Here is a 25,425-nt window from a genome sequence, read left to right on the forward strand (position 1 = left end):
GAATAATTTGGGAAACAATAACAAACTAATCATTGTCAAAGTTAGAAACTTGTAAAGCTAATCAAAAAATTCTTAATTAATGATTTGGCAAATTTAAGAGTCTCTGGATTTATCATGAAAATTGGTTTGCCTCTTTACAGCGCATTTAAAATATTGCAACAATTGTGACCAGGGTTATTTGATCATTTTAATGGCAATTTTGGATAAATTACTGTAAAAAAAAAAAAAAAAAAAAACTTGAACTTGAAATGTATAAAATCTCCCAGAGTCTTTCATGACTTCACACAGGTAATACCAGTAAGTAAACCACAGTGGAACAGTGTTTGGCACTCTCGCATCACCTCAAGAAGGTCCTGTTCAAATACTGGCCATCCCCTTTCTGTGTGGAGTTTGCATGTTCTCTCCAAGCGCTGGTTTCTTCTGGGTATTCCGGCTTCCTAACAAGCCATGAATATGCACAATGGGTCCTCGAGCAAAAGCCTTGACACTCACCAGCTACCCAGAGCGTCATACTGTGGCTGCCCACTGATGAACTCAGTTAGGTAAAAGAAATTTCAAATTTCAAAACCCCATGTAAAACAACAACAGCAGAGTTGCTTACTGTTGATACACCATCTCATCTAGTCACACTGGTATCAAATGTTTCAAGGAAACAGTGAACGAACACAATTGCGTAAATAGTTTTTTTGCAACTTATTTCCTTTCATTAAGTTTGGTCCAACAGTGCAATCAGCATTTCAGACATTCACAGTAGTATCAGCATCACTGCATGACTGCTAAGGGTCCGTCCACAGATCTTGATCTTCCATCAATGACCAGATGTCCATTATCTGGATATCTGTTTCCCATGTGTCTAATGTCGTGGTAGCCACTATTTCAACAGAGAATGAGAGGAAGAGAAAAAAAAAGATAAAGTAAGAAATAAATCACCAAGATTGTTCACATTTTTCACATTTACACGAGAGAAAAAAACGAACATAATTCTCTCTTCCACATGTATCACATGGTAAGAAAAGAAGTAACTGATGACCACTGAAACAAGAATACCTCTGTTTTTATGTGTAACGTTACTGAAGGGCTGCGGCTTCAGGAGAAGACCGTGAGAGACCATATTTTTGGCCACTAAATGAAGAATTCTCAGTAATAATATCTGTCTATTTTCTAGAATGTCTGTCAATATCCCTGTTAGAAAGTAAGATGTTCAAAGAACACACAGCCCCAGAATATACAGTATGACTATGGTCTCCCACCTGGCCCCCAAATGTGGATGAAACTAAAAGCGTCCTAAAGAATCTCATCTGAACTTACTATGTGAACTCTTTCCTCGGTTTATTACCTTGTGTATCTATATGACAGTTCCCACTCATCTGAAATTAATGTGTTCATTTCTAATTCCCACTTTTCCTGAACATTCAAACCACTGTTCATTCATATATGTGAGATATAATCTTTGTTTTAATGGTTTTTTGAATTCCAAACATAAAGAAACTTTTTATAATTGATGGCAGAGTGTATAGTTTTTCCAATTCCTGGCATGTCTGTAAATAATGTAAACTGTAGGCAGTTAAATAAATCATGAACTGAGAGGTTGTGTCTATTGGAACTCTTTCCTTAAACAACTGGTTCAACAGAACCAGACATTTTTCTTGCCATTTTTTTTTCACCCTGCTTTAAGCTTGGATGGAAGAAAGTCTGTTATTTGGTTATTTGCCATCTTCATTGCTCGAGATGCCGACATCAACCCATCCTCACCATATTTTCAAGATTTTTCTTTTCTCCAACAGTTATTAATTTCATCGGCCCTCCAGATAATTTTGTTCAGAAACAAAATTGTGTCCAGGGATTATTTTAGAAAATCACTCTGTTCAATCCCAGCCTGACAATAAGAGTTTTCAAATGCAATTTCTGGAAGGACCCTCTGAACCATTACTACAGCTTAAAGCGATACTTCAACATTTTGGCAAATTGGCCCATTTAGCGCAATTCCTTAGTCATTTCGAACAGCATACTTACTGTTTTTGTGAGGGCGAGCTGTTGTTTATTCAGAGGTGAATCGGGGAAGGTTTTCGGGACGGACACAATGGAAGTGGATGGTATTTTTGTTCCCCCTCGTCAAACTCATCAAATACACAATCCAACAACCCCAAAACACTTTGGTGGGCAAATTATAATCCTCACATTCACTACGCTGTGGAACACCAACAAATAATATTGTAGCGTTACGACACTGAAGCAAATACTGGGAACTACTTGTTCTTTTGAAATCACTACGCCCAGACAAGTAGTTCCGTCTTAGCAATCTTCGCATAAACAACTCAATCTCGTAATTTTGCATTAATATTCCACAGCGTAGTGAATGTGCGGATTATAACATGTCCACCAAAGTGTTTTGGGGTTGTTGGATTGTGTATTTGATGAGTTTGACGAGGGGGAACCAAAATACCATCCACTTCCATTGTGTCCGTCCCGAAAACCTTCCCCGACTCACCTCTGAATAAACAACAGCTCGCCCTCACAAAAAAAGTAAGTATACTGTTTGAAATGACTAATGAATTGCGCTAAATGGGCCAATTTGCTAAAATGTTGAAGTATCGCTTTAAGATAAATGAAAATTAAAAATCATACCGTTGGAAGTCTTGGCCTCATCCTGGGTCGATTTAATCCTTTTTCTTTTTTCTAAAGGGACAAAGAAATATTAATAGTCCAAGCTGTGTAGTATTTCTATTTGTTTAGAATTTAGATGGTCGAGTTTGGATGTGTGTGCCTTCAATCCTTTCTGGAGACAAAATTTCAGGTTTGAGAACATAAAAGCAGCACTTAAGAGAGGGCATTTTGGGCAGTTTGAAGTAAAACAGCAGTTTAGTGGTAACCTAAACATACAGGAACAGTTTTCAGCAACTAAAGGCTGCTGCTCTTCAGGAGCAAGCCGAAGTCCTCAAAACCTCTGGCGAAAGTACTCTGCTGAGTACTGTACTACTCTTACCAATGCTGCTGAATGATCTGGAATCTTAACATTACTGTTATCAGTTCTTTTTAATCACGTTATATTATAATATACACACACCAGATAATTTATGAGGTACACAACATGTGCCACTCCTCACACAAGCTCACCAGAAGAGAACCACAGAAGATTAGAACCCTGTTGCCTGGTCTGATCAGTCTTCATTTCTTATGCCACATTCAGATGGTCGGGTCAAGTTCAGGCTGCTGCTGGTGGTGTCATGGTGTGCAGGATATTTTCTTAGGACACTTTGGGCTCCACTCTCTTTATAATAAACTTATTTCTGGAATCACCCGCTGAAACTTTGCAACAGCTTAAAAAAATAAGACTGAAAAACCTTACCTTTGGAACCTTTGGTCTCATCCTGAGTCGATACCATCCTTTTTCTTTTCCCTACAAAAAAATTACATAATAATAAATCCTCCAAAACTTTCTGCTTCTTACATCTGAACTTTCCTTTTGAAAAGCTTTGCAAGCCAGCCTATAACAAACGTTTTGATTCTGCGATCTGGATACATATGAACAGTCTGTTAAAACACCTTCTTAATACAATTGACAGTATCAGGGCTATAGGCAGTCAAAAAGCAAAACCCCTTTGGCTCATTGTTTGACCTAGAAATGACATTTTATGTCATACCTTGTAAACTTGGCGGATCAATTAGCACAAGAAGAAGTTGCAACATGTTGATTTTCATTATTAGATATTATTCTCTATGGTTCTCATACACAATATGCCCTCAATAAATTCTGGAAGATAATCAGTGCCTACCCCTTGGTCCAAGAGCACGATCTGACTTATCGCCATCTGTGCCGCCATCGTTTCGGTCGTTACCTCCACGTTGCTCACCCCCGTCCAGCTCTGGGTCCAATAGATCTAAAGAAATGTAGGATTGATAAAAAAAAAACAATGATTGTTGTGGCAAGTGGGGACACTATGCATGCTTTTATATTTAATGAATTTGTAATGACTAAAACAAAACTGTGATGCATGTTTACTCTGACACTCCATAAAGATGTATTAACATGTCCAATTAAAAAAAAAAAAAAGAAAAAAAAAACACTACATACCTTCAACCTGAATCTCATCAAAAGACTTTCCCTGGAATTCAGCGAGAGAGCCATTCTCCATTGCCAGTAGAAGCTTTGAGATTCTTGCCATTTCTACAGTCGCCTCCGGCAGTCGAAGAAAGTCTCTGCGGATCGGAATATCGTGTCCCAAAAAGTTGGCCAGTTGGTCCAGCTCATTGTCCTTGAGGCTGAGGATTTGACACAATGTTGCCACATGCTTGTGGAGCTGTGTACAGACGAGATGTTCAGGATTCTTTGAACCGCACTCGACTGCAAACTTCCTGATGCAGTCCTGTCCACTGTAGTGACTAGTGGAGGGACACTTTGGCCGTCCAAACAGGAAGGGATTGTCCTTGCGTACATCACATGCGTCTCTTTTTTCTACAAGAAGTGTTGCTGCACTGAGGACCTCAGGGTTAACTAAAACAGCAGCCTTTGTCCCTTTCTTGTCCATGATTTCTACCCTGCTGGAGTACTTGGCGAGCTTTTGTTCAAACTGTGAGAGGCTAGCAGCTACGTCCTCACGAAGCTCAGTCCGCTTTCTTTTTTTAAAAGACTCAAGCGTTATTTTTGAGATCTGTCCTGGGGAATGTCTGTTGATGAGAATCATTTGAGCAAGAGTCAACCTGGCGAGCTCTGCATAAGTCCGTGGAGACTCGTTCTCTTTCAGGGATTTTACAGCGTCAGCTGATTTCTTCTCCAGATACTGGTGCAAACGTTGAACATCCTCTGTGAACGGTAAGGTCGATGGTTTATCAAGCTTTGATTTGGTCAAAGAAGCAAGAGCCTTGTTGGGGACAAGTCTTGCCCATTCTTTTGTGCAGAGCTGTGTGAACTGTTCAGCCAATTTTATCATCCCTTCATCCTCTGCAGCAATGGCCCTACAGAGAAGAATGTCACCAATTTTCTTAAGAGAGTATCCCAAATTCAGAGCAAGACTTTGTGTGCGATAGCACTTCTTCTTCTCATCATAACCAGCAACTGTTTTCACAGCTGCAATGACTTTTTGGAAATTCTTTGGTTTTGTAGCCTCTTCAAAGCTGAAAACTGATTTTTTCCTCAAGGTTAACAGCAGTCTGCCCATTTCCCGAATCCTCTGTCTCATATACTCAGATTTTGTTGGATCACTTCCATGTTTGTTAAAGAGAGACTGACTCAGTTGCAATAAGAGGAAATCATTCTGAACTACAGATGCGATCTCATCTTCCTTTAGACTTTTAAGAAGCTTCCACACTCCAGGTATAACTGCTTGGGTGCACGTGGTCTGTGCAATATCAGCCAGAGGCAAACATGTGACTTTACCAGTCGCTTGAGATTGTGAGACTCTCTTTGCGGGGCAACTACGTGAGTGGCGCCAGAGCGAATTACGGATGAACATGCCTTTGCAATACACACAGTGTACGTACATTTTGCTATTTGAAGAGCTTTCAGCTTGTTTCGATCTTCTTTTTACTTTCAGCAGTCCATCATTATTTGTGAGAACTTCTTGATTATGTTCAAAATTACCTTTGTTGCGCAACTTCTCGAGCAACTTTTTTCTCTCTTTGGAGTACTTTGGAAGCGAAAATGCTTCAGCAATAGCCGGTTCTTCTTTCTCATGCTTTTTAAGGTGACGAGCGATTTTAGACTGAGGCGTCTTGCAAACATAACAGTAATTATTCTTAGCGTAAGAAGACTCATTTGGGGCTGGTGCAATCTTAGCTGTTCCGTTGAACTCAGACATTGCTGCAGTTGTTGGAGGACTCTGGGTATTGCTTGTGTTGGGGTCATCATTAGAAGATTCAACATCAGATACAAGGTCTTCTTCAAAGTCAAATTTGCCAGATAGGGAAGTGTCCTCCTCCTCCTCCTCCTCCTCCTCCATGCAGTCGATGGGTTGTGATACTTTCTTCTTCCTTCGCTTAGAAGACACCAAGTCAGCTGTTCTCGCCTCACAATGCAGTACGCTTGGATCGGTGTTGGAGGAAGATGGATCATCACTTGACGCAGGAACACCAGAGCTGGTGAACCAGAGTTCTTCAAAGCGGGATCCATTACTACTCCATGATGTACAGGGCACACAGTCTTCATCTGAGCAGCAGTCATCACTACTCTTTGGAGGGTCACAATCAGGTTTCACATCCTACACAAGGAAAAACAAAGTTTTATATCAACCTGAAATATATATTTCTGCAAAAGCCATAATCCAACATTTAAATGTTTACATCAAATCTCAAATAAAACAGAAGAAAATGAACATACCAATGATGATGTCCTCTTAAAAAAGCAGGATTTGTGCCATGATTTTGAGCACACTGAAAGCACATTGAAATGAAAAATTAGTCAGTAATACTGATGCTGCAGTTTTCAACAGGATGCACCTGGGCACTGCAGGCAAAGATGCGACACTAACATTGACATGTGAAACCAAGCCACTGTGGACTGGAGAAGGGTCTTCTGCTGCACTCTTCACAAGAGTTCAAAGAGTTGACAACTGCACAGGCGACTTTATGGAGGCACTGAGGAAACAAAAACGCATTTCTTTCAAAAAAAAAAAATGTAAATATCACTATCCCCTCAGCATATTACCTCAGTCCTATTTGAACATTCTTGGACAACAAGAATAAACAGTGGGTAAATGTGATTTTTGACTCTATCCTGCATTATGAAAGACTGAGGACATACACAATAAGGAAGGGTGATGCAGCAGTAGTGGAAATGTAAAGATAGGCAGATAACTCAAATTGGTGGAAAAATGACAACTCATTTATGCTACGAGGCTAGCAATATACAGTGTCAAAGAACACAAGAATGAATGAAATGTTTCTCTCTTTTTACTATTAACTTGAGTAAATGTTATTAATTTAATTATTTCGAATAGCTTAGTGTCCTTTGAGACTGATATCCATAAATTGACTATCATCTCCCCTGAACAGGGGTGGTTCCTTTAGGTCATCTTATGTACATCTTTTTAGTAATTTATAACTATCTTTGATCATTTGAAATAGTTATTTATCGCCCAAATGACAATAAAATAGATTCCCAACCAGAGCCACAGGCTCACACACACTGTGTGATATCCCTGGTTTAAATAAGCACACAGGTAACGCAGTAATGTAATCTGGCTGTAAACACAAATAATCTCATCATCAATGTGGGAACAGAAATACACCATCTTCTTCTGAACACCCTCATTAAGTAAAAGACAATATGATTGGAAATCTTGAAATTATAAGAATACAAGCGACTTACATTGTCATCTTCTGGTGTACCCGTAGTTGCTGAGACTTCAGTCATGGGCTGACTTGTGCCTCCAGAGAGCTCCTGTAAATAATTCAACAACGAGTACAAATGTAAGAAAATCATAAACAAATGATTTACTGCTGTGAACAAAACAACTGTGCCACTTGTCAGGCAGATACTCCATTTAATAATCAGCAGAGAACACAGAAACAAGGGGTCAAGCGTCTGTAATATCAATGTGAAAGCTTGCCTTTAGTTCTTGTACTGAGGTGGGCACGTTTCTCTCAGACTCTGCCATACACGGTTCGTTATAGTGTGCGTGGAACTGAACAGAGGAAATGCTTTCATATCTTTATTTCTGCCACTTGTCTGGCAGTGATATGAAATTATCAGCAAGGAAGGAAAACATCAGTCAGGAGTCATGTAGCAGAACAGCTCCAGCACTAAAACCAAGTACGACAGATCTCCAGGATTTCACAGCTGTGCGAATTTTCAACATTCAGATCGCAGATATTTTCAAATTCACCAGCAGTATCAGTCACCTCATCGTGATCCTCCTCCTCTTTTTTAATGTGTGGAGGTTCGTGTTCCTCCGGCTCCAGACTGGACGTCGTCTCCTGGTTATGAACGTCATGCCGTGGACTGTCTGGAGGGAAACAAGACAAAGGTCACTGAAGTGCTGGATGTGAATATCTTACAGTGATGGATGAATGAGAGACAGGGCAGGATACATTGAAAATACAAACATTGATAAATAAAAAGACTGACCAGTAGCTGTGTGGCTTAAAAAACAAAGGAGAAAACTGTCTGGATGCAACATAATCTTCTCTGAGCTCTGAAACGTCCATTGAAGTTTCCAGGGTGACCTGGATCAGATCTGTTTTTTCTTAGAAACACGTGAACGCATCATCATTCTGAAAGATTTGCGGAAGTGTTTCTAAACGCAGACTGTAAAAGCTGAAGAACCCACAATCATGTTGGCATGTTCGCTCAGACTGACCGTCAATAAGTCACTTAATCCATCTGCAAACAGGACAAACACCAAATTCTGATTCTGATACATACGCTATGACTGAAAGTTTCACTTTGAACAAGAGTTGCAGCTGCAGCCTTGTTTGTCCCTTAGCTTTAAAAGAAATGCAACGATCCTCCACGAGTCAGATTCACGTGTTAATTCAGACTTTTTCATACCTGTTCTGTCCAACTTGATTTGAGGATTCCAGTTGTCCAAACATGTGCGCTCACGAGCAATCTCCTCCTCGTATCGGACGATAGTTTGTTCGAATGCGGTGAATATTTCTCCAGCGGCAGCAGTCAGTCGCTCGTTGATAAACTCTCTCAAAGCCTGAACTGCAGTCATCGTTTCTGCAGGCGAACAAATGTTTAAACCACAGCTGCTCCAACAACAACAACAAGCAGCCGCTGAGCTGCTTCTTCTGTCGCTTTTCATGGACGGCCTCAAGCAACGGTTATCTTCATACTGACCCCTGCTGGACACAGGTGGGAACTGCAGGAAATTCACCTGAAACTGACCTCTTTCATGAATGGACTGTCATTTGTATTTTGCTACCATTCATTTAATAATCATAACCTCTGAGACAGAAATATGCCGAACGACAAACAACGCCTGGCATTCCTGATTTGTTGTAAATTTTCCAGAAATATGTCAGGAATAATTTTGAGAATAATATAGAAACTTAAATAGAACGTAAAACCAAAACCACCCAAAAAATCAATCCTTAATAATTTGGCACATTTTATGTGTCTCTAACTTTCTCATTAAAACTGGTTTACAGCACCAGAATCACTAGATATCTGATAACAACAGACACATTATATCTGACACTGAGCTGCCCAGACTGAGTCAGGAGGACCAAAGGAAGATCATTAATTTTCTTCAAGAGTCACTGAAAAGGCTTCAGTTTTGCTGTAACATAATAAATCACCAGGGGAGGACAAACTACCCCAAAATTTTAAAAGGCGCGCCACTTATGCCTCTTCTTATGTAACGAATACTAGCATCTAATACCTAAGGCCTCCTCGACTCATTTTAATTGCTATAATTATTGTGACCCATTAACAAACAACAACAACAAAAAAAACTGAAATGCTCCTCCTTTCAATTTCACTTTTGAAGTGGTTTAAGTGAATTAAAATGAAAGAGGCAGAATTGCTCAATCAGATAACCTAAGTCAATCAATAAATGAGTCAATTCAAAGCATATATATATAGTGCTTTTTGTATTTAAAAAATAATTCAAAGTGCTTTACATAATTAAAAACATTCCCATTTGCCCACCTGACCCCTTATATCTTATCGAAACCCCTTGTACCCCCCCCCCCAAAAAAAAAAAAAAAAAAAAACAACTTCACATTGATCCTGAAGGACACAGGCAGCCAGCCAATGCAGCGATTGTAAAGTCAGAGTAATAAGCACTTCCCTTATGGCCTTCATCAGGACACGTGCTGCTGAGTTTTGTAAAAGTTGTAGACCTGAAATACTCTTTGGGAAGAGCAGGGCATTAGAATAGTCAATATGACTTGTGAAGCTACACTCACGTTACCATCACCAGAGAACATTCGTTCTTTGTCTCTGGGATGATCCTGTTGAATATTTGAAAGGAGAACTAGAAGTCTGTGATCTTTGCTTCACAGCAAAGTCACCAGTCGGACTGTCTAATGTATCCTTTGGAGTATTTCTGTGTGTGTTTATCCCCATGCACCTCATCATACTGTCCAGGCGGATCACTGAGTCATCCTTTGGCCTGGACAGCTAAGAATAACTCCATGTCCCTGCTGCTATTTTCAGTCCCCAGTGCCTGCAACTCTGGGTGTGTACGTAAGCATGTTTGGAGGAGGGTAACAAGCCTGGCAAGACCAACTATCTACCCCCCCTCTGCTTGTCTTCTCCGGGGCAGCTTGGGTAGACCAAATCAGAACACAACTGACACACAAACACAGTTATCAGTAGGAGGGGTTGGCAGTCGGGGGTCCTACAGTTGCTCAGTGACGAGTCGGATCCTGCAGCGAAACCCAAACCTTCCTCTGGGTTTAAAGCCATCCGACACTATACTGGATTTATTAACTCATATAGAGGGCTTCAGTGTGTCACTGGACGTTTCCTGGACAACTTTTATGGATTTTTTATTTAATTTATTCCTGTCTTGACTGATGTTTTGGCACTCAGGCGTGCGCCCGTGAAAAGTCTGCTTCAACAAGAAGGAACCAGCAGGCTGATAAATCCCAGCAGAGCTTTTGTTCACGGTGACAGACGGTAGGTGGGAAGAGAGTGTGTGTTCTGTTAACCCAGTTTCAACCAGTAAATCACCTCTGCTCTGGTTTAAGTGAAGTGGAGTCGAGCAGTAAACACCTCAGTCCGACAGAATCAATTCTCATGTCATTCATTTTGACAACCTTTTTTATTATCTGGGCCTCGATTCAAATTCCAGCAGCTTTGTGCTCTAATAATAGATCAGTTAAGTGTTTGTCTGGTCTCCAAAAAGACCAATCCAATGCGTGTTTTTTTTTCTTAATTTTCTAATTTAACTTGAAGATACAAACTTGTAGCCTAGCTTTAATTATATAATATTTTAAAATACTATCACCCTGTTCCCATTTTTTGAGGCAATTTACAAGTTGCATGTCTAACTAATACTTACATATACAGTCAGAATATTATTCAATCTTTTACTTTATCGTATTGAAAATATTGATTGTGGCTGTGTTTTTTTTTTTTTTTTTTTTTTTTTTTTTTTTTAGATGCAGTGATGAATTACTTGCTTTTGAAGGGTGAAAAATACACTGGTGATACTCTGTACTGTTAAAAGAAGCTTTTGCTTGCTGATGTGTCCTGCTGGGATGGCAGTGCCTGCACGGCCTGGTACGGGTCATAATGGTACAGGTCATTGTGACCCCTGCCCAGGCCGCTTATTAAGGATTTGTTTTGCTTAATGCTGCTCTTCAGAAGATTCTTAGTAACTGATGTAATAGTGACCACACCTCAGAGAAAGTATAAGACAGTGATGGATGAGAACCGCTTCGGCTTTTTCACTTACAGACCCTGAACTGTGTGAATCTGCTCCCTGATTGCGCATCTTGTAATTAAAGACATCCTTTCTGCTGGACTTTGGCTCCGACTGATTTCATCCTCTCCCAGATAGAGAAAAACCCTTCACTTTCCAGTTCTTTTCATCGGTATAACTGAGTGGCATTCAGAGCCTATATTATGAACCATTTACCGTGGCCCTCAGTTACAACTATCACTGTCAGATACTAACATACTAGCAGCAGTGGCATTTGGTTGTCATGTAAACATGTTATGATCCTGGTTATATTTCGATTAGAGTCTGAGTTTATCAATAATGAGACCTATCTGTTGCCATGGTTACAATATTAAATGTGGTTATCATGTCACAGTCTTGCAGACTGTTTAGATACAAATAAATTGTTGTTGTGAGTCCAGGAAGACATTTATTTGTGGCCGAAGTAATCAAAAACTGTTGGCGCAGATCCAAGAGAAAGAGTTTGCAGCTTTTAGGCAAGATTGAAAAAGGTTGTGCATTTGAAATTGCATTAATTAAATGTAGATTTTAAAGCCTTCACTGTATGAATGAACGGTTTAAGTAGGTACTGAGAGTGACCTATCTGACCGTATCTTCATCTTTCATCTTCAGTCCAGACAGGACGAGATGTCAAGGCCTCCTTCCTCCCAGACGACTCCTCAGTTCTACCGAGTCAGCGAGCGAGATCTTACAGAGGTGGAGCTCCATTCAGTGGACTCCATCAATGACTTGCATCGAATGCACCATGAGCACAGCCACAAAGGTACACGAACAAACTAACCTCAACACACACACACACACACACACACAGTCGCACAAAAGCAGTGACGTGTGTGATTTCAGGGATGAGGCCTCCCCGACCTGCTTACACACCCTCGCTGAACGGGAATCTCTTCACGTGTGACGTGACAGCAGCCAATCGGAGACACCGTCCAGCGGGCAGCAAGTGGCAGAGCCGCCTGCAGGACATGTTGACACCCAGCTCGTCACGCGCGTACGCCATGGGCTGCGCCATCGTCACTTTGCTGCTGCTCACCGTGTTTCTCATCTTCTACTTTCTAGGTAAGAATCTTTGACTTTCATCCTGATCGTGACTAAGAAACCCAGCAATGGTCCGTTTTTCATGAATCTACAAGTTTTGCTGCTAATTGAAGTATTCCGGTGTTCTTTTTCCAGTCCAGCAGGGCGGCGCTATTCAGATGCTGACAGAGGCAGTGAGGGAGAAGGAGGCAGCAGCCACAGAGTTGACTCTGCTGATCCAAGAGCTGCAGGCCCTGAGACACAACCTGACGTCCATGAGACGAGGGACATGAGGACGACACACACAGGAAACTCCTGTACCGTCTGCACATTTCACACAGGATGAGGGAGGTGTAGTAAACCAGGGTTTACAGTCAGATCTATTTCTTTCACACACTCGTCAAAGACGTGTGACTGTGATGGGACACCAACGATGGGAGGACTCCTGCCGACCTCTCCAGTGTGTCCTGCACACAGGCTGAGGGGAGAGAGATCCAAGACGATGTGTTGTATTTCTGGTCCGAATAAAATGCCACACAATTCATTTTCACATTGTTGCACAAATAGTGGTTGCAAAAGTGTGTTTGCATGATTTGAAATGGCACCAGTTGTTTCTGTAATGTTCTGTCTGTCTTTGTGGGAAACTTCACATTCATATGACATGAACACACTGATAAACGGTTGATCAAAAATAAAGCTATAAGACAAGATTTACTGTAAAACTGGAATAGTAACTGACAGCACAGTTGTAAGCAATAAATATAGAACGAGAATAAATAAAGAGAAAGTCCTCCGTGTTAGCTATTGAAAACACTTCAGAAGTGCAGGTTATGTCAAATACTGGAAAATCATAATCATCATTATGTCAGTGATGGGAGTAACTGTGTAAAAGTAAACAGAGTAGCTAACAGCATTACTATTTTCAGCAACAAGTAATTTAACTACTTTTACCAGTGTTGAATGCCATTGTTACTGACAATAATATGAGTTTGTTACTAAAATTCACCGCTTCCACCTGGTTTTTCATCCTCCGGAGTCCAGCTGAGCAGGACGCTTCTGTACAGAAAGAAGGAACCGTATTGTTGCAAAGTGCATCACGTAACGTGACAGAGATACAGCCATAGAGAGCCCTGGTCATTCAAAGGCAGCTTTTAAATGGAAGTACAGACATCTATTGACATACATCTGTTGTGTTTTATTGTTCTTTTACAAATGTAGAAATGGTATCTGTAGTTAATGAAATTTGTCTGGTGTCTTGGCTCATATTATCAAACAGCAACACAACAACTTAATGCAGCATTTCCTGTTTGTAATTTATTCTGTCAGTGAAGATTGGATGCAAATTCTTTGACATATTTAAACATGTTTTTAAAGTAACACAGCAGTCGCTTTGTCTAGTTTTTAGTTACTTTTATAATATTCTCAGTTACTTTTTTGAAGAAGTAACTAGTAACTACAACTCAAGCAACTACCTCAGTATTGTTGAGCAGATGCTGCACACTCTGCCCCTTCTAACCACACTGGAACCTGTGTTTGATCTCAGTAATGCTGAATAATGATGGACAGAACCTTAACAGTCCTCTCAGGGCTTCTCGCTCTCCTCACACTTGAGCCCCGTCCAGCCTGGGTAGCACTGACACGTGTAGCGTTGAGCGGAGACGTTCATTTCACCATCACGGCCACCAAAGACTGAAGAGAAGCTTCGACCCGAGCTCGATCGTCTCCCGACGCAGCGTCCGTTCCCCCGACAGAGCTGCAGGCTGCAGCGGCGAGTGTCAGACCTCAGCGACTGAACGTAGGGACCCAGAACGCTGTGGATGTAGTCTCTGAGGAGAATGCATTGTTTCTGGAAGATGAGAGAGAGAAAGGGGGGGGGGGTTTACGTACAGACACACACATGTTCATCTCACACATTTCCTCATGTACTTTTCACACCTCGGATTTAGCAAATTTCACTTCTCCCCACAGGACGACTCCAGCTGCTCCCAGGGCTGCGCTCTCTCCGAGTGTGTGCTCCAAATCTGTCTACACACACACACACACACACACACACACACACACACACACACACACACACACACACACACACACACACACACAGTCTCGTATTTCTATCCTTGTGGGGACCTTCCATTGACTCCCATTCATGTCTAGCCCCTAACCCTAACCCTTACCCTAACCCACACCACAACAAAGCCCAACCCTAAAGAAATGTTTTTGCACTTTTACTTTTTTCAGTAACAACAACATGGTCAAGAAAACACTGTTTCTCCTACTTAGGACCGGAAAAAGGTCCCCACAAGGCACGTCGTTTCACGTTTTGCTATCCTTGTGGGGACATTTGGCCCCAACAAGGATAGAAATACGAGAACACACACACACACACACACACACACACACACACACACACACACACACACACACACACACACACACACACACACACAGAGTCAATCCTTAAAGAAGCAATGCATTGTCTAGTAATTATTTCCAGCAGACATACTTCAGTTTCAACTATGATCACTGGTTGATTTACCTTAGAAATTGGTATTTTTTTCATGTCAAAACAAGTGATAAACATAGAAATGTGATTCCATTCCTCATGAGGATCTTGATTTATGCCATGTGTGACCAGGTGCATTTCAAGAAAATTGATTTCTTCTCAAGTGGAGCAGCATGAGTTCGACTCCCCATCTCCCTCTGCCCTCGTGTTGAAGTGTGCTTGTTCAGATTGCTCCCAATGGATGGACTGCAGGAATACGGCGGCTGCCTCTGTTTGTGTGTACGAATTGGACCAACAGTGTAAAACATGCCCAAACAACGGATAAAGCTATATGGTAGTGAAATCAAAACAACCATCCACACACCTCAACCTGTTCATGGTGTCCTGAAGTTCAGGCCTATACAGACTTATTGTGGTTCATGTATTTTTGACCCAACTAAAGAGAAAATACCCAAGTGTGATCCAAAATTTCTAAATAGATTTTATCATTACCTATAAATCAAGGTCTTGAATTCTTCTGAGTTTCATGTCTGTGGAAGTTGTTTAATATTTAAATAACTGTTTCTCTCCTGATTTCTGCTGATTAAAGCCGATTGCTTCCTTGGCCAGTCTTCCAGAGATTTGAAAATCCTACCTTATTAAGAAAGTTGAGGGTGTGTGTGAATGCCAGCCTGGCGTAGGGGAGAACAGGTGTGGCGTGGCTGTCGTCACGGCGCCAAAGCGAAGCCACCCTCAAAGCCTCCAACAGCCTGTGCCTGAGCCGAGAAGAAAAACACTGATCACGGCTAACCGGAGCCAGCTGACAGGACTCTTTCCATCAGGGCCATGACTGGATGTTTCTCTGAGCACCTGATCATCAGAGCGGCGTCCGGAGAGCCTGCCAGCCTCTGTGGCAGGTAGATGCTGGGGTAGAGAGCGGTGGACTGAGTCCACAGCCTGGACAGCCGGTCATTCTGCTCCCTGGTCCTCCTGTGGCAACGCCCCGTGTAGGTCTTATCTGATCACACATCAACAGACGGGTTTGGGTTAATTCATAGATTATAAATAAATACAGTTCCCAGTTGACGCTCGGTACCTGTCTTTCTCTTGTGCATATTGAAGCAGTTGGGTAAACCATAAAACCCCCAAAGTCCTTTTGGACGATCTCCAACGGCTGACCGCAGCGTTTCTTCCATGAACCTTTGAGCGCTCTCCTCAAACTGTTTCCTCGCCACCGTTGCCACGGCCTCCTCCGGCAGATCCGGCCTCGTCCGTCTCACCAGCAGCTTAGAGAACCGCCGGTACTTCATCTTGGAGCCGAAGTTCCTCTCCCAGAGCGGCCTCCACTCCTCCCAGTCGATGACGGCCATGCCGGTGAAGTCGCTCCTCAGCGAGGCGGAGAGTTGCGTGGCGGCGAGCGCCAGGTGAGCGTCCAGGTCGCCCAGCTGGGGGACGCCTCCGTTCACCTTCCGGCCCCCTCTGGAGAGGTACGGATACATCCCCAGACGGTCGCGGTAGAAGATGGTCACTTTCTGAAAAGGGAAGGGACTTCAAATGGTGAATCTCTCCTTCAGGATTAAAAGGTCCCGCTAAAAGTGCGTCCGACCATAAAAAGGAGCCACCTGTCCCAGGAAGCGCTGCTCTCTGTTCTCCACGATATCGAAGTCAGCCAGGTCCAGGCGGACGCCGTATCGCCCCTGGCAGCGAGCCGTGGGCATGTTCCACACCACCACGAAGGGCCGGTCCTGCAGGAGGGGGCCGGCGGCGGCGACGGGAGGTCCGGCGTCGGACCGGAGAACAGGCTCACTGTGTGGCAGCGAAGAGACGAGGAGGAGGACGGAGATCCGCAGAGGGAGGCGAGACAGCGCCATGGCTGCTCAGCCAATGAGGCCAACGCCCTGATGGGAGAGAAACAACGTCCTTTATGACGGTGGTTTGGTTCAGAATGCTGGGAACCCACAAAAACAGGATCCTTCAGAATATAACCACGGGGAAGAGAATCAGTGGCCTAAAGATGGGAAACTGTTTAAAAAAAAAAAACCTGTGTAGCAAATAAGAGAAAATAAAAACACAAATCAAAGAAAGTTTTCAATAATTTCTCTTTATTTCTGTCATCAATTCACCTTTGATTTCTCCCATTACCGCTTTAAGTAAGGATTCGTTGAGGCACTGCGGCTGAAAAGGCCTCAGAGAGAAACCTGGACAGGTCAAAGGTCCTTCATGAGGCTAATGCAGAGAAACACACAAACATAAACACACTCATGGACAACTTCAAGGAGTGTTGGACCTAAACTAAGACAACCTATTTAGTTTGAGAAATCCAGTCTACCTGAATTAACCTGGGCATAGGAAGAACATGCAAACTCCTTTCAACAAAAAAAAAAGGCACTTTTCCTGGCAGGGTCAAACCTGAAAAGCTCTTGCTGCGAGGACGTCAAACACTGTCCAGGCTGACTGACTACGTTTATAACAGAGAAAATAATTTAGTTTTATTTCAAAAAGGCACATTCAGTCCTCCGATAAACTATATATTAAATTATTTTCAGCACATTGGGAAAACACAAAAATTATATATCTATGAGGTTTTTTTTTCAAAGAAACTAGAAATGAAATGAAATCAGCCAGCATGATTTCAATTTACGCTTCAGTCCCAAGACAATCGTTCATTTCTTTTCCCATTTAGCCTCCAAATACTTTCAGCCTCAGAAATTTAATTTAATATCCTCTGAGTCGTGAAGGGACTCAAGTTAAACTGTGTCGAGAATAAGTTTCTCAACAAGCTCTTTGATATTCAGTGTTGAGCATCATTCATATTTATATTTACCTCATTACAGCACAGCAAACACTAAACTTCCTAATATATTCACTCAAGTGAGACAAAAAAAACACGCATTCAGAGTTATCAATGGGTATTTTCCTCGTCAAACTTTTTCCTCTTATTCTCTAAATTGGTATCAGACCCGTCATTGATCGTTCAGCGATCGCAGGAACTCATAACAATTCAGCTTCGCCTCGCCGCCCTTCAGCCACCGAGGCTCCGGTCACACGTTTCACACACACCGATTTCACATTTCCGTTTCACACAGTGATGTTTTTAACACAGTGTCTGTTTCCATGGAGACAGCTGGGCCGGAGCGTTTTCAAAAAGTTCCAACATCGTTGTGTAAACAGACATTCCTCGCCACAACGGAAGCTTTCAGTTTTCACGTGAAAAAGCATTGTCGTGCAAACAGAGCTTAAAAGTTTCAACCTACTCTGTAAGAGAAATACGTGGAAAAAATAAAAATCTGTGGGACGTTCATCTCAATGTCCATCCTATGTGAGCGTGAAAAACTTAGATAAAATAAACTCCGAGTCTCCAGAGGGTAAAATCTGAATATCAGAGATGTGGATGTGTGTCAAATCATCCACACACACCTTTGTTTTGGCAACACGTTCAAAGTTTCACAGTGTTTATTTCCCTGAAGGCGACTGAAGGCAGGCAGAGTGTTTCTGCTGATCTTCAGGTCTATAAATCAGCGACTCGTGTTCATCAGAGGTCCTTATGCATCCAGTAGATGGGAACTCCTTTAGCGTCTCTGTACGGAGTTTCAGTCAAAGTCTGAACCACAGCAGGCCGAGGAGGAGGAGGAGGGGGAGGAAGAGGAGGAGGTGCTGCAGAAGGGAGGGGAGGAGGAGGAGCGGAACAAGGGAGGAGAGGTGGAGGAGGAGGAGGAGGAGGAGGAGGAGGAGGAGGAGGAGACCCTCCGGAAGGAGGCGATGGCCCCTCCTCTCGTGGTATCTGACCCTCTAACGCTGCGGTCTTCGAGACACTCGCCTCCTCACTCGGCATCCTGGAGAACCGCAGCAGCATCTCCATGGGAACGAGCGCCGCCATGGCGCCGGCGCTCTGCACGGGCGTGGACAGCACAAAGCCCAGGTGTGCGTAGAAGTGCTGCTTGTCGTGCGTGGTGAGGCACAGCCTCCTGAAGCGGCGGCCCCGGGCGTAGCGCTCCGTCTCCTCCATCAGAGTCCGGCCGAAGCCCTTCCCCCGCTCCGCCCGGGACACCACCACCGACTCCACGAAGAGGCTACCGGCGTGGCCCACCACCCGGGACAGGCGGGCGTGGCCCAGCACCCTCTCCGCCGCCCCCCGGCCCCGCAGGAGCACCAGGCAGACGGGGAAGTCGCAGCAGGACTTCTGCAGGGAGTGGACGCGGGCCGCCCGGCTCCGCCGCCACTCCGAGTTGACCAGGTCGGCGCAGGGAACCAGGAGGTCCGGACGGCGGTGGATCGGCACGGCGCGGACCGTCTCCTCATGGTCGCTCTTCAAGTCTGGCTCCTCTTCACAGAATGACTGACGGCGCGATCCGAGGTGGGGATCCCCGTTCAGCCCGTCTTCAGGGTCCGCTCTGGGATCTGAAGGCCGTGGCGGCGTGGCGGACCTGCGACGACCAGGGTTTGAGTCAGTCTCCAGTCAAGAGTTACAGCGTCAGAAACGGTTGAGGACATGCGCTTCTTCAGCAGGCGGCGCTTGTCTGCGTCGGTTTGGTTTATTGAGAATCAAAGCAGCTGCTGTTGACCTCAGGCCCCGTTTACCCGCCAACGTTTTCACGAGAAAACGGAAAACTTCCGCTGCGTTTCCCGTGTCTGTTCACACGACAACGGAGCCTCCGAAAACACAACTTTTTGAAAATGACTCCCAAGGCGGAACATTTCAGTCTCCAAGTAAATGGGGTTAAGGTGCAACTTTGATGAAACGCTGCACGCAACGGCCGCAGTAAACCGTTCTTCTGCACGCACAGTAACAGCCATGGCGCCTCCGGAGTGATTCTCCTGGAACTCAGTAGTTTTGGAGTTGAGTCATTTGTAACAAATGTCCCTGAACTCACCACTGAGTGTTCTCTGCACCGCATGTGGTTTTATTCCAGAAACAAACAGCAGCTCTCTTTAGTGACGCAACATGAAAACTACATTCAGGTCGTTTCCATGTAAACGGGCATCATTTTCAAAACTTTGCTGCATCAACGTGAAACTTTTCTGAATCCAAAATGAAGAAACGATGTGTCGTGTAAACTGGGCCATGATCAACATTCTGCTCAACCCTGTGAAAACTGGACATTAAACGGTAGCGAGGTAAACTTCGACCAATTCTTGCTGAATTTTCCTTGACAAGATTAACATTTTGAAACAAAAAACATTTTAGAATTTGAACACAGGAAAGAAAGCAATCCCACTTTCTCTTCAGTTGAACTCAGGAGCTTTAAAATTTCATATATATGGTGCAATATCCTTTAACTCTTTTTATTTACTGTTGTTTGTGTCAGTAGAGGTGAACCCTGCAGTCCACCTCCGACCGGCTGACGCCATCCTGAGAGCTCCTCCACTTGAATGAAACGACGATCAACTCGTCTCTCCGGTTCCAGGATGCTTCTTCAAATTTGTGTTAGTCAGGTTTATTTGTTGTTGTTGTTGTTTTAACAGCATCTTCATTCTGAATGGGGAAGTTGTCACAACTTCCCACACAGCTGAAATGTTAGTTGAACCAACTTCCTGTAGTTCTGTAAAAGTGCTGAAATCTCACGAAGATAAGACTTCATGAAAAGTAAAACTCTTACTTACACAGGACGCACACGAGAAACCGCTTTTAGTTAATTATTACAGAGACAATGATGTGTTGTACTTTTTCCATTGGAGGCATTTAAGATTTCCTGTGCTTTAAAAAAAGTTAGTAATTAAATATGAGATCAAATGCGAGTGTGTGTCAGTCCTGTGATGGGCTGTTGTACACATTTAAATTTACAACTTAATTTATTCCTGTTTTGTGTTTTTAAATTGAATATCCATTTTTCTCAAACAAAAAAATTTGATTCATCAAAACAATTCAAAACCACCAAAAACAATGCTCAAAACAAGAATAAAACGAAGTAAAACAAAACGTATGAGGTACATTTAGCACTTTAATATGACAAGATTGATCTTTTGGTTATAATTTAGATTTGACTTTAATCTTTACATTAATATTATGTTACAGTGAAAAGAAACATGTATTCTTCTTATTAGAGTTACAAAACCTGAAAATAAGAAGAAAGGCCCCAAACTGGAACTGACTTCTTAATAAATTATAAACAAACACCGAAATATTTCTCCATTTTCTACAGACTCGAGGAAAACCTGCCACATTACAGTCTGCAGTCATTTACTCGGTGCCACATTTTTTTAGACAACATAAATTACGAACTTACCGGGAGGAAAAAAAGCAGAAATGTCAAGTGACAGACTGTCAAACTGTAAAGAAGCTGTTACTGAGCTGCTCAGCGTCGCCTCTCGCCACAGGAAACAGGAGGCCGGCTGATAATGACATGTTCAGGGAATAAAAATAACTTCTAACTCACTTTGTGTTCAGAAATAAAAGCGGGGGATGTCTTCCCTGCATGACAAAATATTTAAAAAAATATTTGAAACTATTTCAGTGAATACATTTTCAGGAGATTTGTAGGTAATGAATGACATTTGATTGACGCTTTCACTTTAAATGTAATATTTTAAATTAATAGTTTTCCGCGTTTATTGATGTCCTGACTCCTTTTTTGCTGTATTTTGCTTTCATCAGAAATCACATTCTATTTATTACAATATACACCAAATACGGAAGAAGAAATAAGAATGTTAAGGTGGTAAAATGACATTACACTTAAAAATAATCAAAGGATAGTCTATTCATATGTGTGTTTATTTAATTCTTCCACAAACAGTACTTTTTTTGAAATGAATGTGTTGAAAAATAACGTGTACCATTCACTTTTTACATTATGAACAACATAAGTGGAGAAAATTATTATTATTATTGTTGTGACATATTTGATTGATCTCACCAAATTTATTCAACCATATTTAGAAAATTATAAAAGTGTTGCAGCTCAAGAATGGTTTAATTTCACCACACAACAAATAGAGAAAACCTGTCCAAATTTTTGAGGAATGGTTAAAGCGATGCGCCATCAGGTTCCTGCACTTATAAATAACTTAAACAATTTATTTATAGTTTCTTGCACGTGTTGGAAAGCCCCGCACTGAAGTAGGACATCAAAGCATTAGATTATCCTCCTGTCGTTGAAGACAAATCACGCACGCGTGTTGTCCTGCAGTCTCTCCTACATGTTTCAGTGATTTACAAACATATAAAGTCTGAAAAATGGTGCAAATGTACTGTTGCGTTCCACGCTCCACGTAGACGCACGCGCGCTGCACACAGCGAAGAATATCAACGCGTTAAGATGATTCCCGTCTCCTTTTCCGGCGTGGATCGGTTCTAGTAAGTCGCTTTGTAATGTATTAAAATTGCTCAAGGAAGCCAATATACTGCAATACTATCAACAAGTATACGGCTGAAATTACAATGTTGTTACGTGTCTTTTTTTTTAGAAGTTCGTAGATGGCTTGGTTAAAGTTGTAAGCGTTGTTTTGGATGTCTTTGCAGTTTCTCCGCGCCTTGATCATTTCATGTAAGGTAATAAAACAGAGCTCGGATAAAGTGGGCTTCACCACTACGTCGAGTTACCTACATGGTTAAATCCCGGGCTGCTCCTCCTGCGGTGACAGACGGACGGTTTGATGGATGCTCCGCCACAGTCAGCCCCTCACCGGCCCTGTCTGCCATGTCTGCCCCGGAGGAAGCGCTGCGGCAGCAGCTCAGTGAGTGCGTACGGTGCTGCCCCCACGTGGCTGGGAGGGAGATCACAGAAGATCAGACAATTCAGTGCACAATTAAAATTTCTTATTACTTGTTTTCTACGCAGTTGGAGTCAATCATTGTAAAACCATCACAATATCTTCAAGACTCAAATGAACTGGACTTGGTTACATGTCTTTTAGAAGTTGATATCTTATCCTAAAAGTCCACCTGATTCAACTGATTTAGAACAACAATAATAAAACATTTTTGTGTTCAAATGACTCCCACCATAAAAACAACTATAAAACGAATGTGCATTGATAAAAATAAAATGTACTTTTGCCCTTTACTTCCTAATCCGAAAAACTTGGATCAGTGTGTATATTTCCAACCAAATCCTCTTTTACACAAGAATCTCTACTTTATCAATTCTGCAGTTACACTGACTTTCCAGAGGATCGTTTCAGTCCTGTGGAGACATAACGTCAAATACAAACCAAGTCGGAAATGATTAGAAGTAGGACTGTGTGTCTGTAACAGTAGGACTGTGTGTCTGTAACAGTCCCTCTACAGGTTTAACTTCTGATCAAAGTGACCACAGCAATGACTCAATAATAACTTGTAATGTTGAGTTCTACTACTGAAGTATCAATCAGCTGACGTGATCCAGTGTGAAGACTCCGTCAAGTTAGGCTTCTATGTTTCGAGAGCCTTCCTCAGCTTTACAATATCATGTGACCCTGCCATCTCCCCATGCTGATGCATTTTTCCACAACATGTGGTGCAACTGCAGCTTAACCTCCAGTATACCCACGAATTCACTACATTAATTTCCTTCAACCATACAGAAAGCCCCGCAGTAAAGCAGGGCATCAAAAAATTGGTTAAGACTCTTGTTGTTCCTCTCCACGGAAATCTTTAGTAAAAGGCGAAAGATTTATACGATCTGAAGAGAAACAAGAGTGATCTGAAGAAAGGTGCGTTCACGGACAGCTGTCCATTCTCGGCGGTACCCTCCTCTGTCCTGGTTCATCTGGACCACTTCTCACAGAACGACTAAAGTTTCTCCGGCATCGCATCCTGATGTTGTCTTATAGTCTCTACTTCAACTTTAAGTGAAGAAGCAGAAACGGTTGATAAATAGTGCGGTCTTTGCTTCTGCAAGTTGCGTTATGTTAATTTTGGACGCCGTGGCCACGCCTCCAACTTCAGCGAAGAGGTTTGTGTTAAACTGCTGCCATAGCGACTTATTTTGAACACGTGATGATGTACAGACGTACACAACGTGTGCATGGTATTGAAAATGAACATGACATTATTATGAAACATGTTACATTTTGAATATTCGACTTCTCACGTTAACGCATGCGCACTGGCATGCAGCGGAGAGTATCAACATGTCAAGAGAATTCCCGCCTCCTTTTCCGGCGCAGATCTGCTTCAGCAGACATTTAAACTGTTTCTTTCCCCCCTTGAATTTAACAATTTAACCCTCGTATCATGTCCGGAGTCGATTTGACCCATTCCATTTTTTGTTGAACAAAGTGCTTGTTGCTGTTTCATTCTCATGATGTCAAAGTGCTTCGCTTCAGACTAGTTTTCTTCAACCATTCAAGAAGCCCCGCATTTAAGCAGGGCATCAAAAAATTAGGTGTGACTCTTGTTGTTCCTCTCCACGGAAATCTTTAGTAAAAGGCGAAAGATTTATACGATCTGAAGAGAAACAAGAGTGATCTGGAGAAGGGTGCGTTCACGGACAGCTGTCCATTCTCGGCGGTACCCTCCTCTGTCCTGGTTCATCTGGACCACTTTTCAAAGAACGACTAAAGTTAAGTACTTATTTTTAACACGTGGTAATGTAGAGACGTACACAAAGTGTGCATGGTATTGAAAAATGAGCATGAAATCATTATGAAACATGTTACATTTTGAATATTCGACTTTTCACGTTGACTGACATGCAGCGAAGAGTGTCAACGCGTCAAGAGAGTTCCCGCCTCCTTCTCCAGAGCAGCTCTGCTTCAGCAGACGTTCAAACGGATGTACTTTAATTTATTTTGTTTTGTTGTTTTCTCTTGAATTTTAAAACGTAACCCTCATATCATGTCAAGGGTCGATTTGACCCACTTCATTTTTTTCCCTGATGTACTTGTTCCCCTTTCGTTTTCTTCGGGAAGATGTGTGAATTTTCCTCATCTTGAGTCATAAACTGTTTGTGCAAAATTTGAATATCTTGGTGTTTAGCGTGAGATTGACTGGAGGATCAGTGCAGTGGCAGCAGTGATGCGGTCGTTGTATTGGTCAGTTGTGGTGAAGAGGGAGCTGAGCCGAAGGACGAAGCTCTCGATTTACCGGTCAGTCGACACCCCAACCCTCACCTATGCCAGTGAGCTTTGAGTCATGACCGAAAGGACAAGATCCTGGGTAGAATCAGCTGAGCTGAGCTTCCTCCTTACCCGTGTTTCCACCGGACGTGACGCAAATTTTTAACCCGTTTTCAATTGACTGACGTGTATAGAAGCCTACATACACTTGGCTCCTTTGACTTTCCCATTGTGGCGTTTGTGAGCCCTATGAACTGGCCTCAGAGAAGTCAGCAGCTGTAGTCACTCACACTCACTGACAAGAAGCTCAGAGGCCATGCTATGACGCTCATTTCATTGGCACAACTTTTTAAGTCACCAAAACTGATAATCTGCTGCAGATTTGGTCGTGTTTTCTGTTCACCCATAAGTCATATGCTGCTTCACGAATGTTTTTTTGTGACAAAGAATCTGTTGAAATCACTCTATCAGAGAAAAATCGGAGTTGAAGAAGTAACTGGAGCCTCAAGAGAGCCAGGTGTTGCTGCATCTCACTTTCTTCATCCTGTGTATAATATTGTATGATGGTTTATTTTTCCGATATTAATTTGC

At 42.5% G+C, this 25,425-nt stretch overlaps 2 protein-coding genes and 2 non-coding genes across 8 annotated transcripts; all 4 read right to left on the reverse strand.

Annotated features, from left to right (window-relative positions):
• Window positions 1-737: 737 nt before the first annotated feature.
• On the reverse strand, window positions 738-8,713 carry LOC115407893 (uncharacterized). Of its 2 annotated transcripts, XM_030118461.1 has the most exons (11): window positions 8,486-8,713; window positions 7,837-7,940; window positions 7,545-7,619; window positions 7,304-7,375; window positions 6,465-6,570; window positions 6,314-6,366; window positions 4,073-6,194; window positions 3,774-3,878; window positions 3,347-3,397; window positions 2,626-2,676; window positions 738-871 (listed from the first exon to the last, which is right to left on the reverse strand). In XM_030118461.1, the coding sequence occupies exons 1-11, from the start codon at window positions 8,652-8,654 to the stop codon at window positions 777-779; spliced, it is 3,003 nt and encodes a 1,000-aa protein (XP_029974321.1). In that variant the 5' UTR covers window positions 8,655-8,713; the 3' UTR covers window positions 738-776. The 2 variants fall into 2 exon arrangements, with proteins under 2 accessions (XP_029974321.1, XP_029974322.1); XM_030118462.1 differs by lacking the exon at window positions 7,545-7,619 and having other exon boundaries at window positions 8,486-8,712.
• Window positions 8,714-13,084: 4,371 nt separating this feature from the next.
• Window positions 13,085-23,566, reverse strand: hyal3 (hyaluronidase 3). Of its 4 annotated transcripts, none has more exons than XM_030118511.1 (8): window positions 22,401-22,494; window positions 16,479-16,754; window positions 15,953-16,388; window positions 15,727-15,874; window positions 15,512-15,632; window positions 14,310-14,399; window positions 13,944-14,220; window positions 13,085-13,430 (listed from the first exon to the last, which is right to left on the reverse strand). In XM_030118511.1, exons 2-7 carry the CDS (start codon window positions 16,725-16,727, stop codon window positions 13,957-13,959), a joined length of 1,308 nt encoding a protein of 435 aa, XP_029974371.1. In that variant the 5' UTR covers window positions 16,728-16,754; window positions 22,401-22,494; the 3' UTR covers window positions 13,085-13,430; window positions 13,944-13,956. The 4 variants fall into 4 exon arrangements, 3 of the variants coding, with proteins under 3 accessions (XP_029974371.1, XP_029974370.1, XP_029974372.1); XR_003933719.1 differs by lacking the exon at window positions 13,085-13,430 and adding an exon at window positions 14,651-14,702 and having other exon boundaries at window positions 14,208-14,220; XM_030118510.1 differs by lacking the exon at window positions 13,085-13,430 and having other exon boundaries at window positions 13,545-14,220.
• On the reverse strand, window positions 23,361-23,476 carry LOC115408923 (U5 spliceosomal RNA). The gene has a single exon (XR_003933809.1). It is a non-coding gene; the product is annotated as a U5 spliceosomal RNA (small nuclear RNA).
• A 561-nt stretch (window positions 23,567-24,127) lies between the features above and the next one.
• LOC115408929 (U5 spliceosomal RNA) lies at window positions 24,128-24,243 on the reverse strand. The gene has a single exon (XR_003933814.1). It is a non-coding gene; the product is annotated as a U5 spliceosomal RNA (small nuclear RNA).
• Between the last annotated feature and the right edge of the window lie 1,182 nt (window positions 24,244-25,425).

Source organism: Salarias fasciatus, chromosome 20 (genome assembly GCF_902148845.1).
Source record: "Salarias fasciatus chromosome 20, fSalaFa1.1, whole genome shotgun sequence".
Classification (NCBI taxonomy): domain Eukaryota; kingdom Metazoa; phylum Chordata; class Actinopteri; order Blenniiformes; family Blenniidae; genus Salarias; species Salarias fasciatus.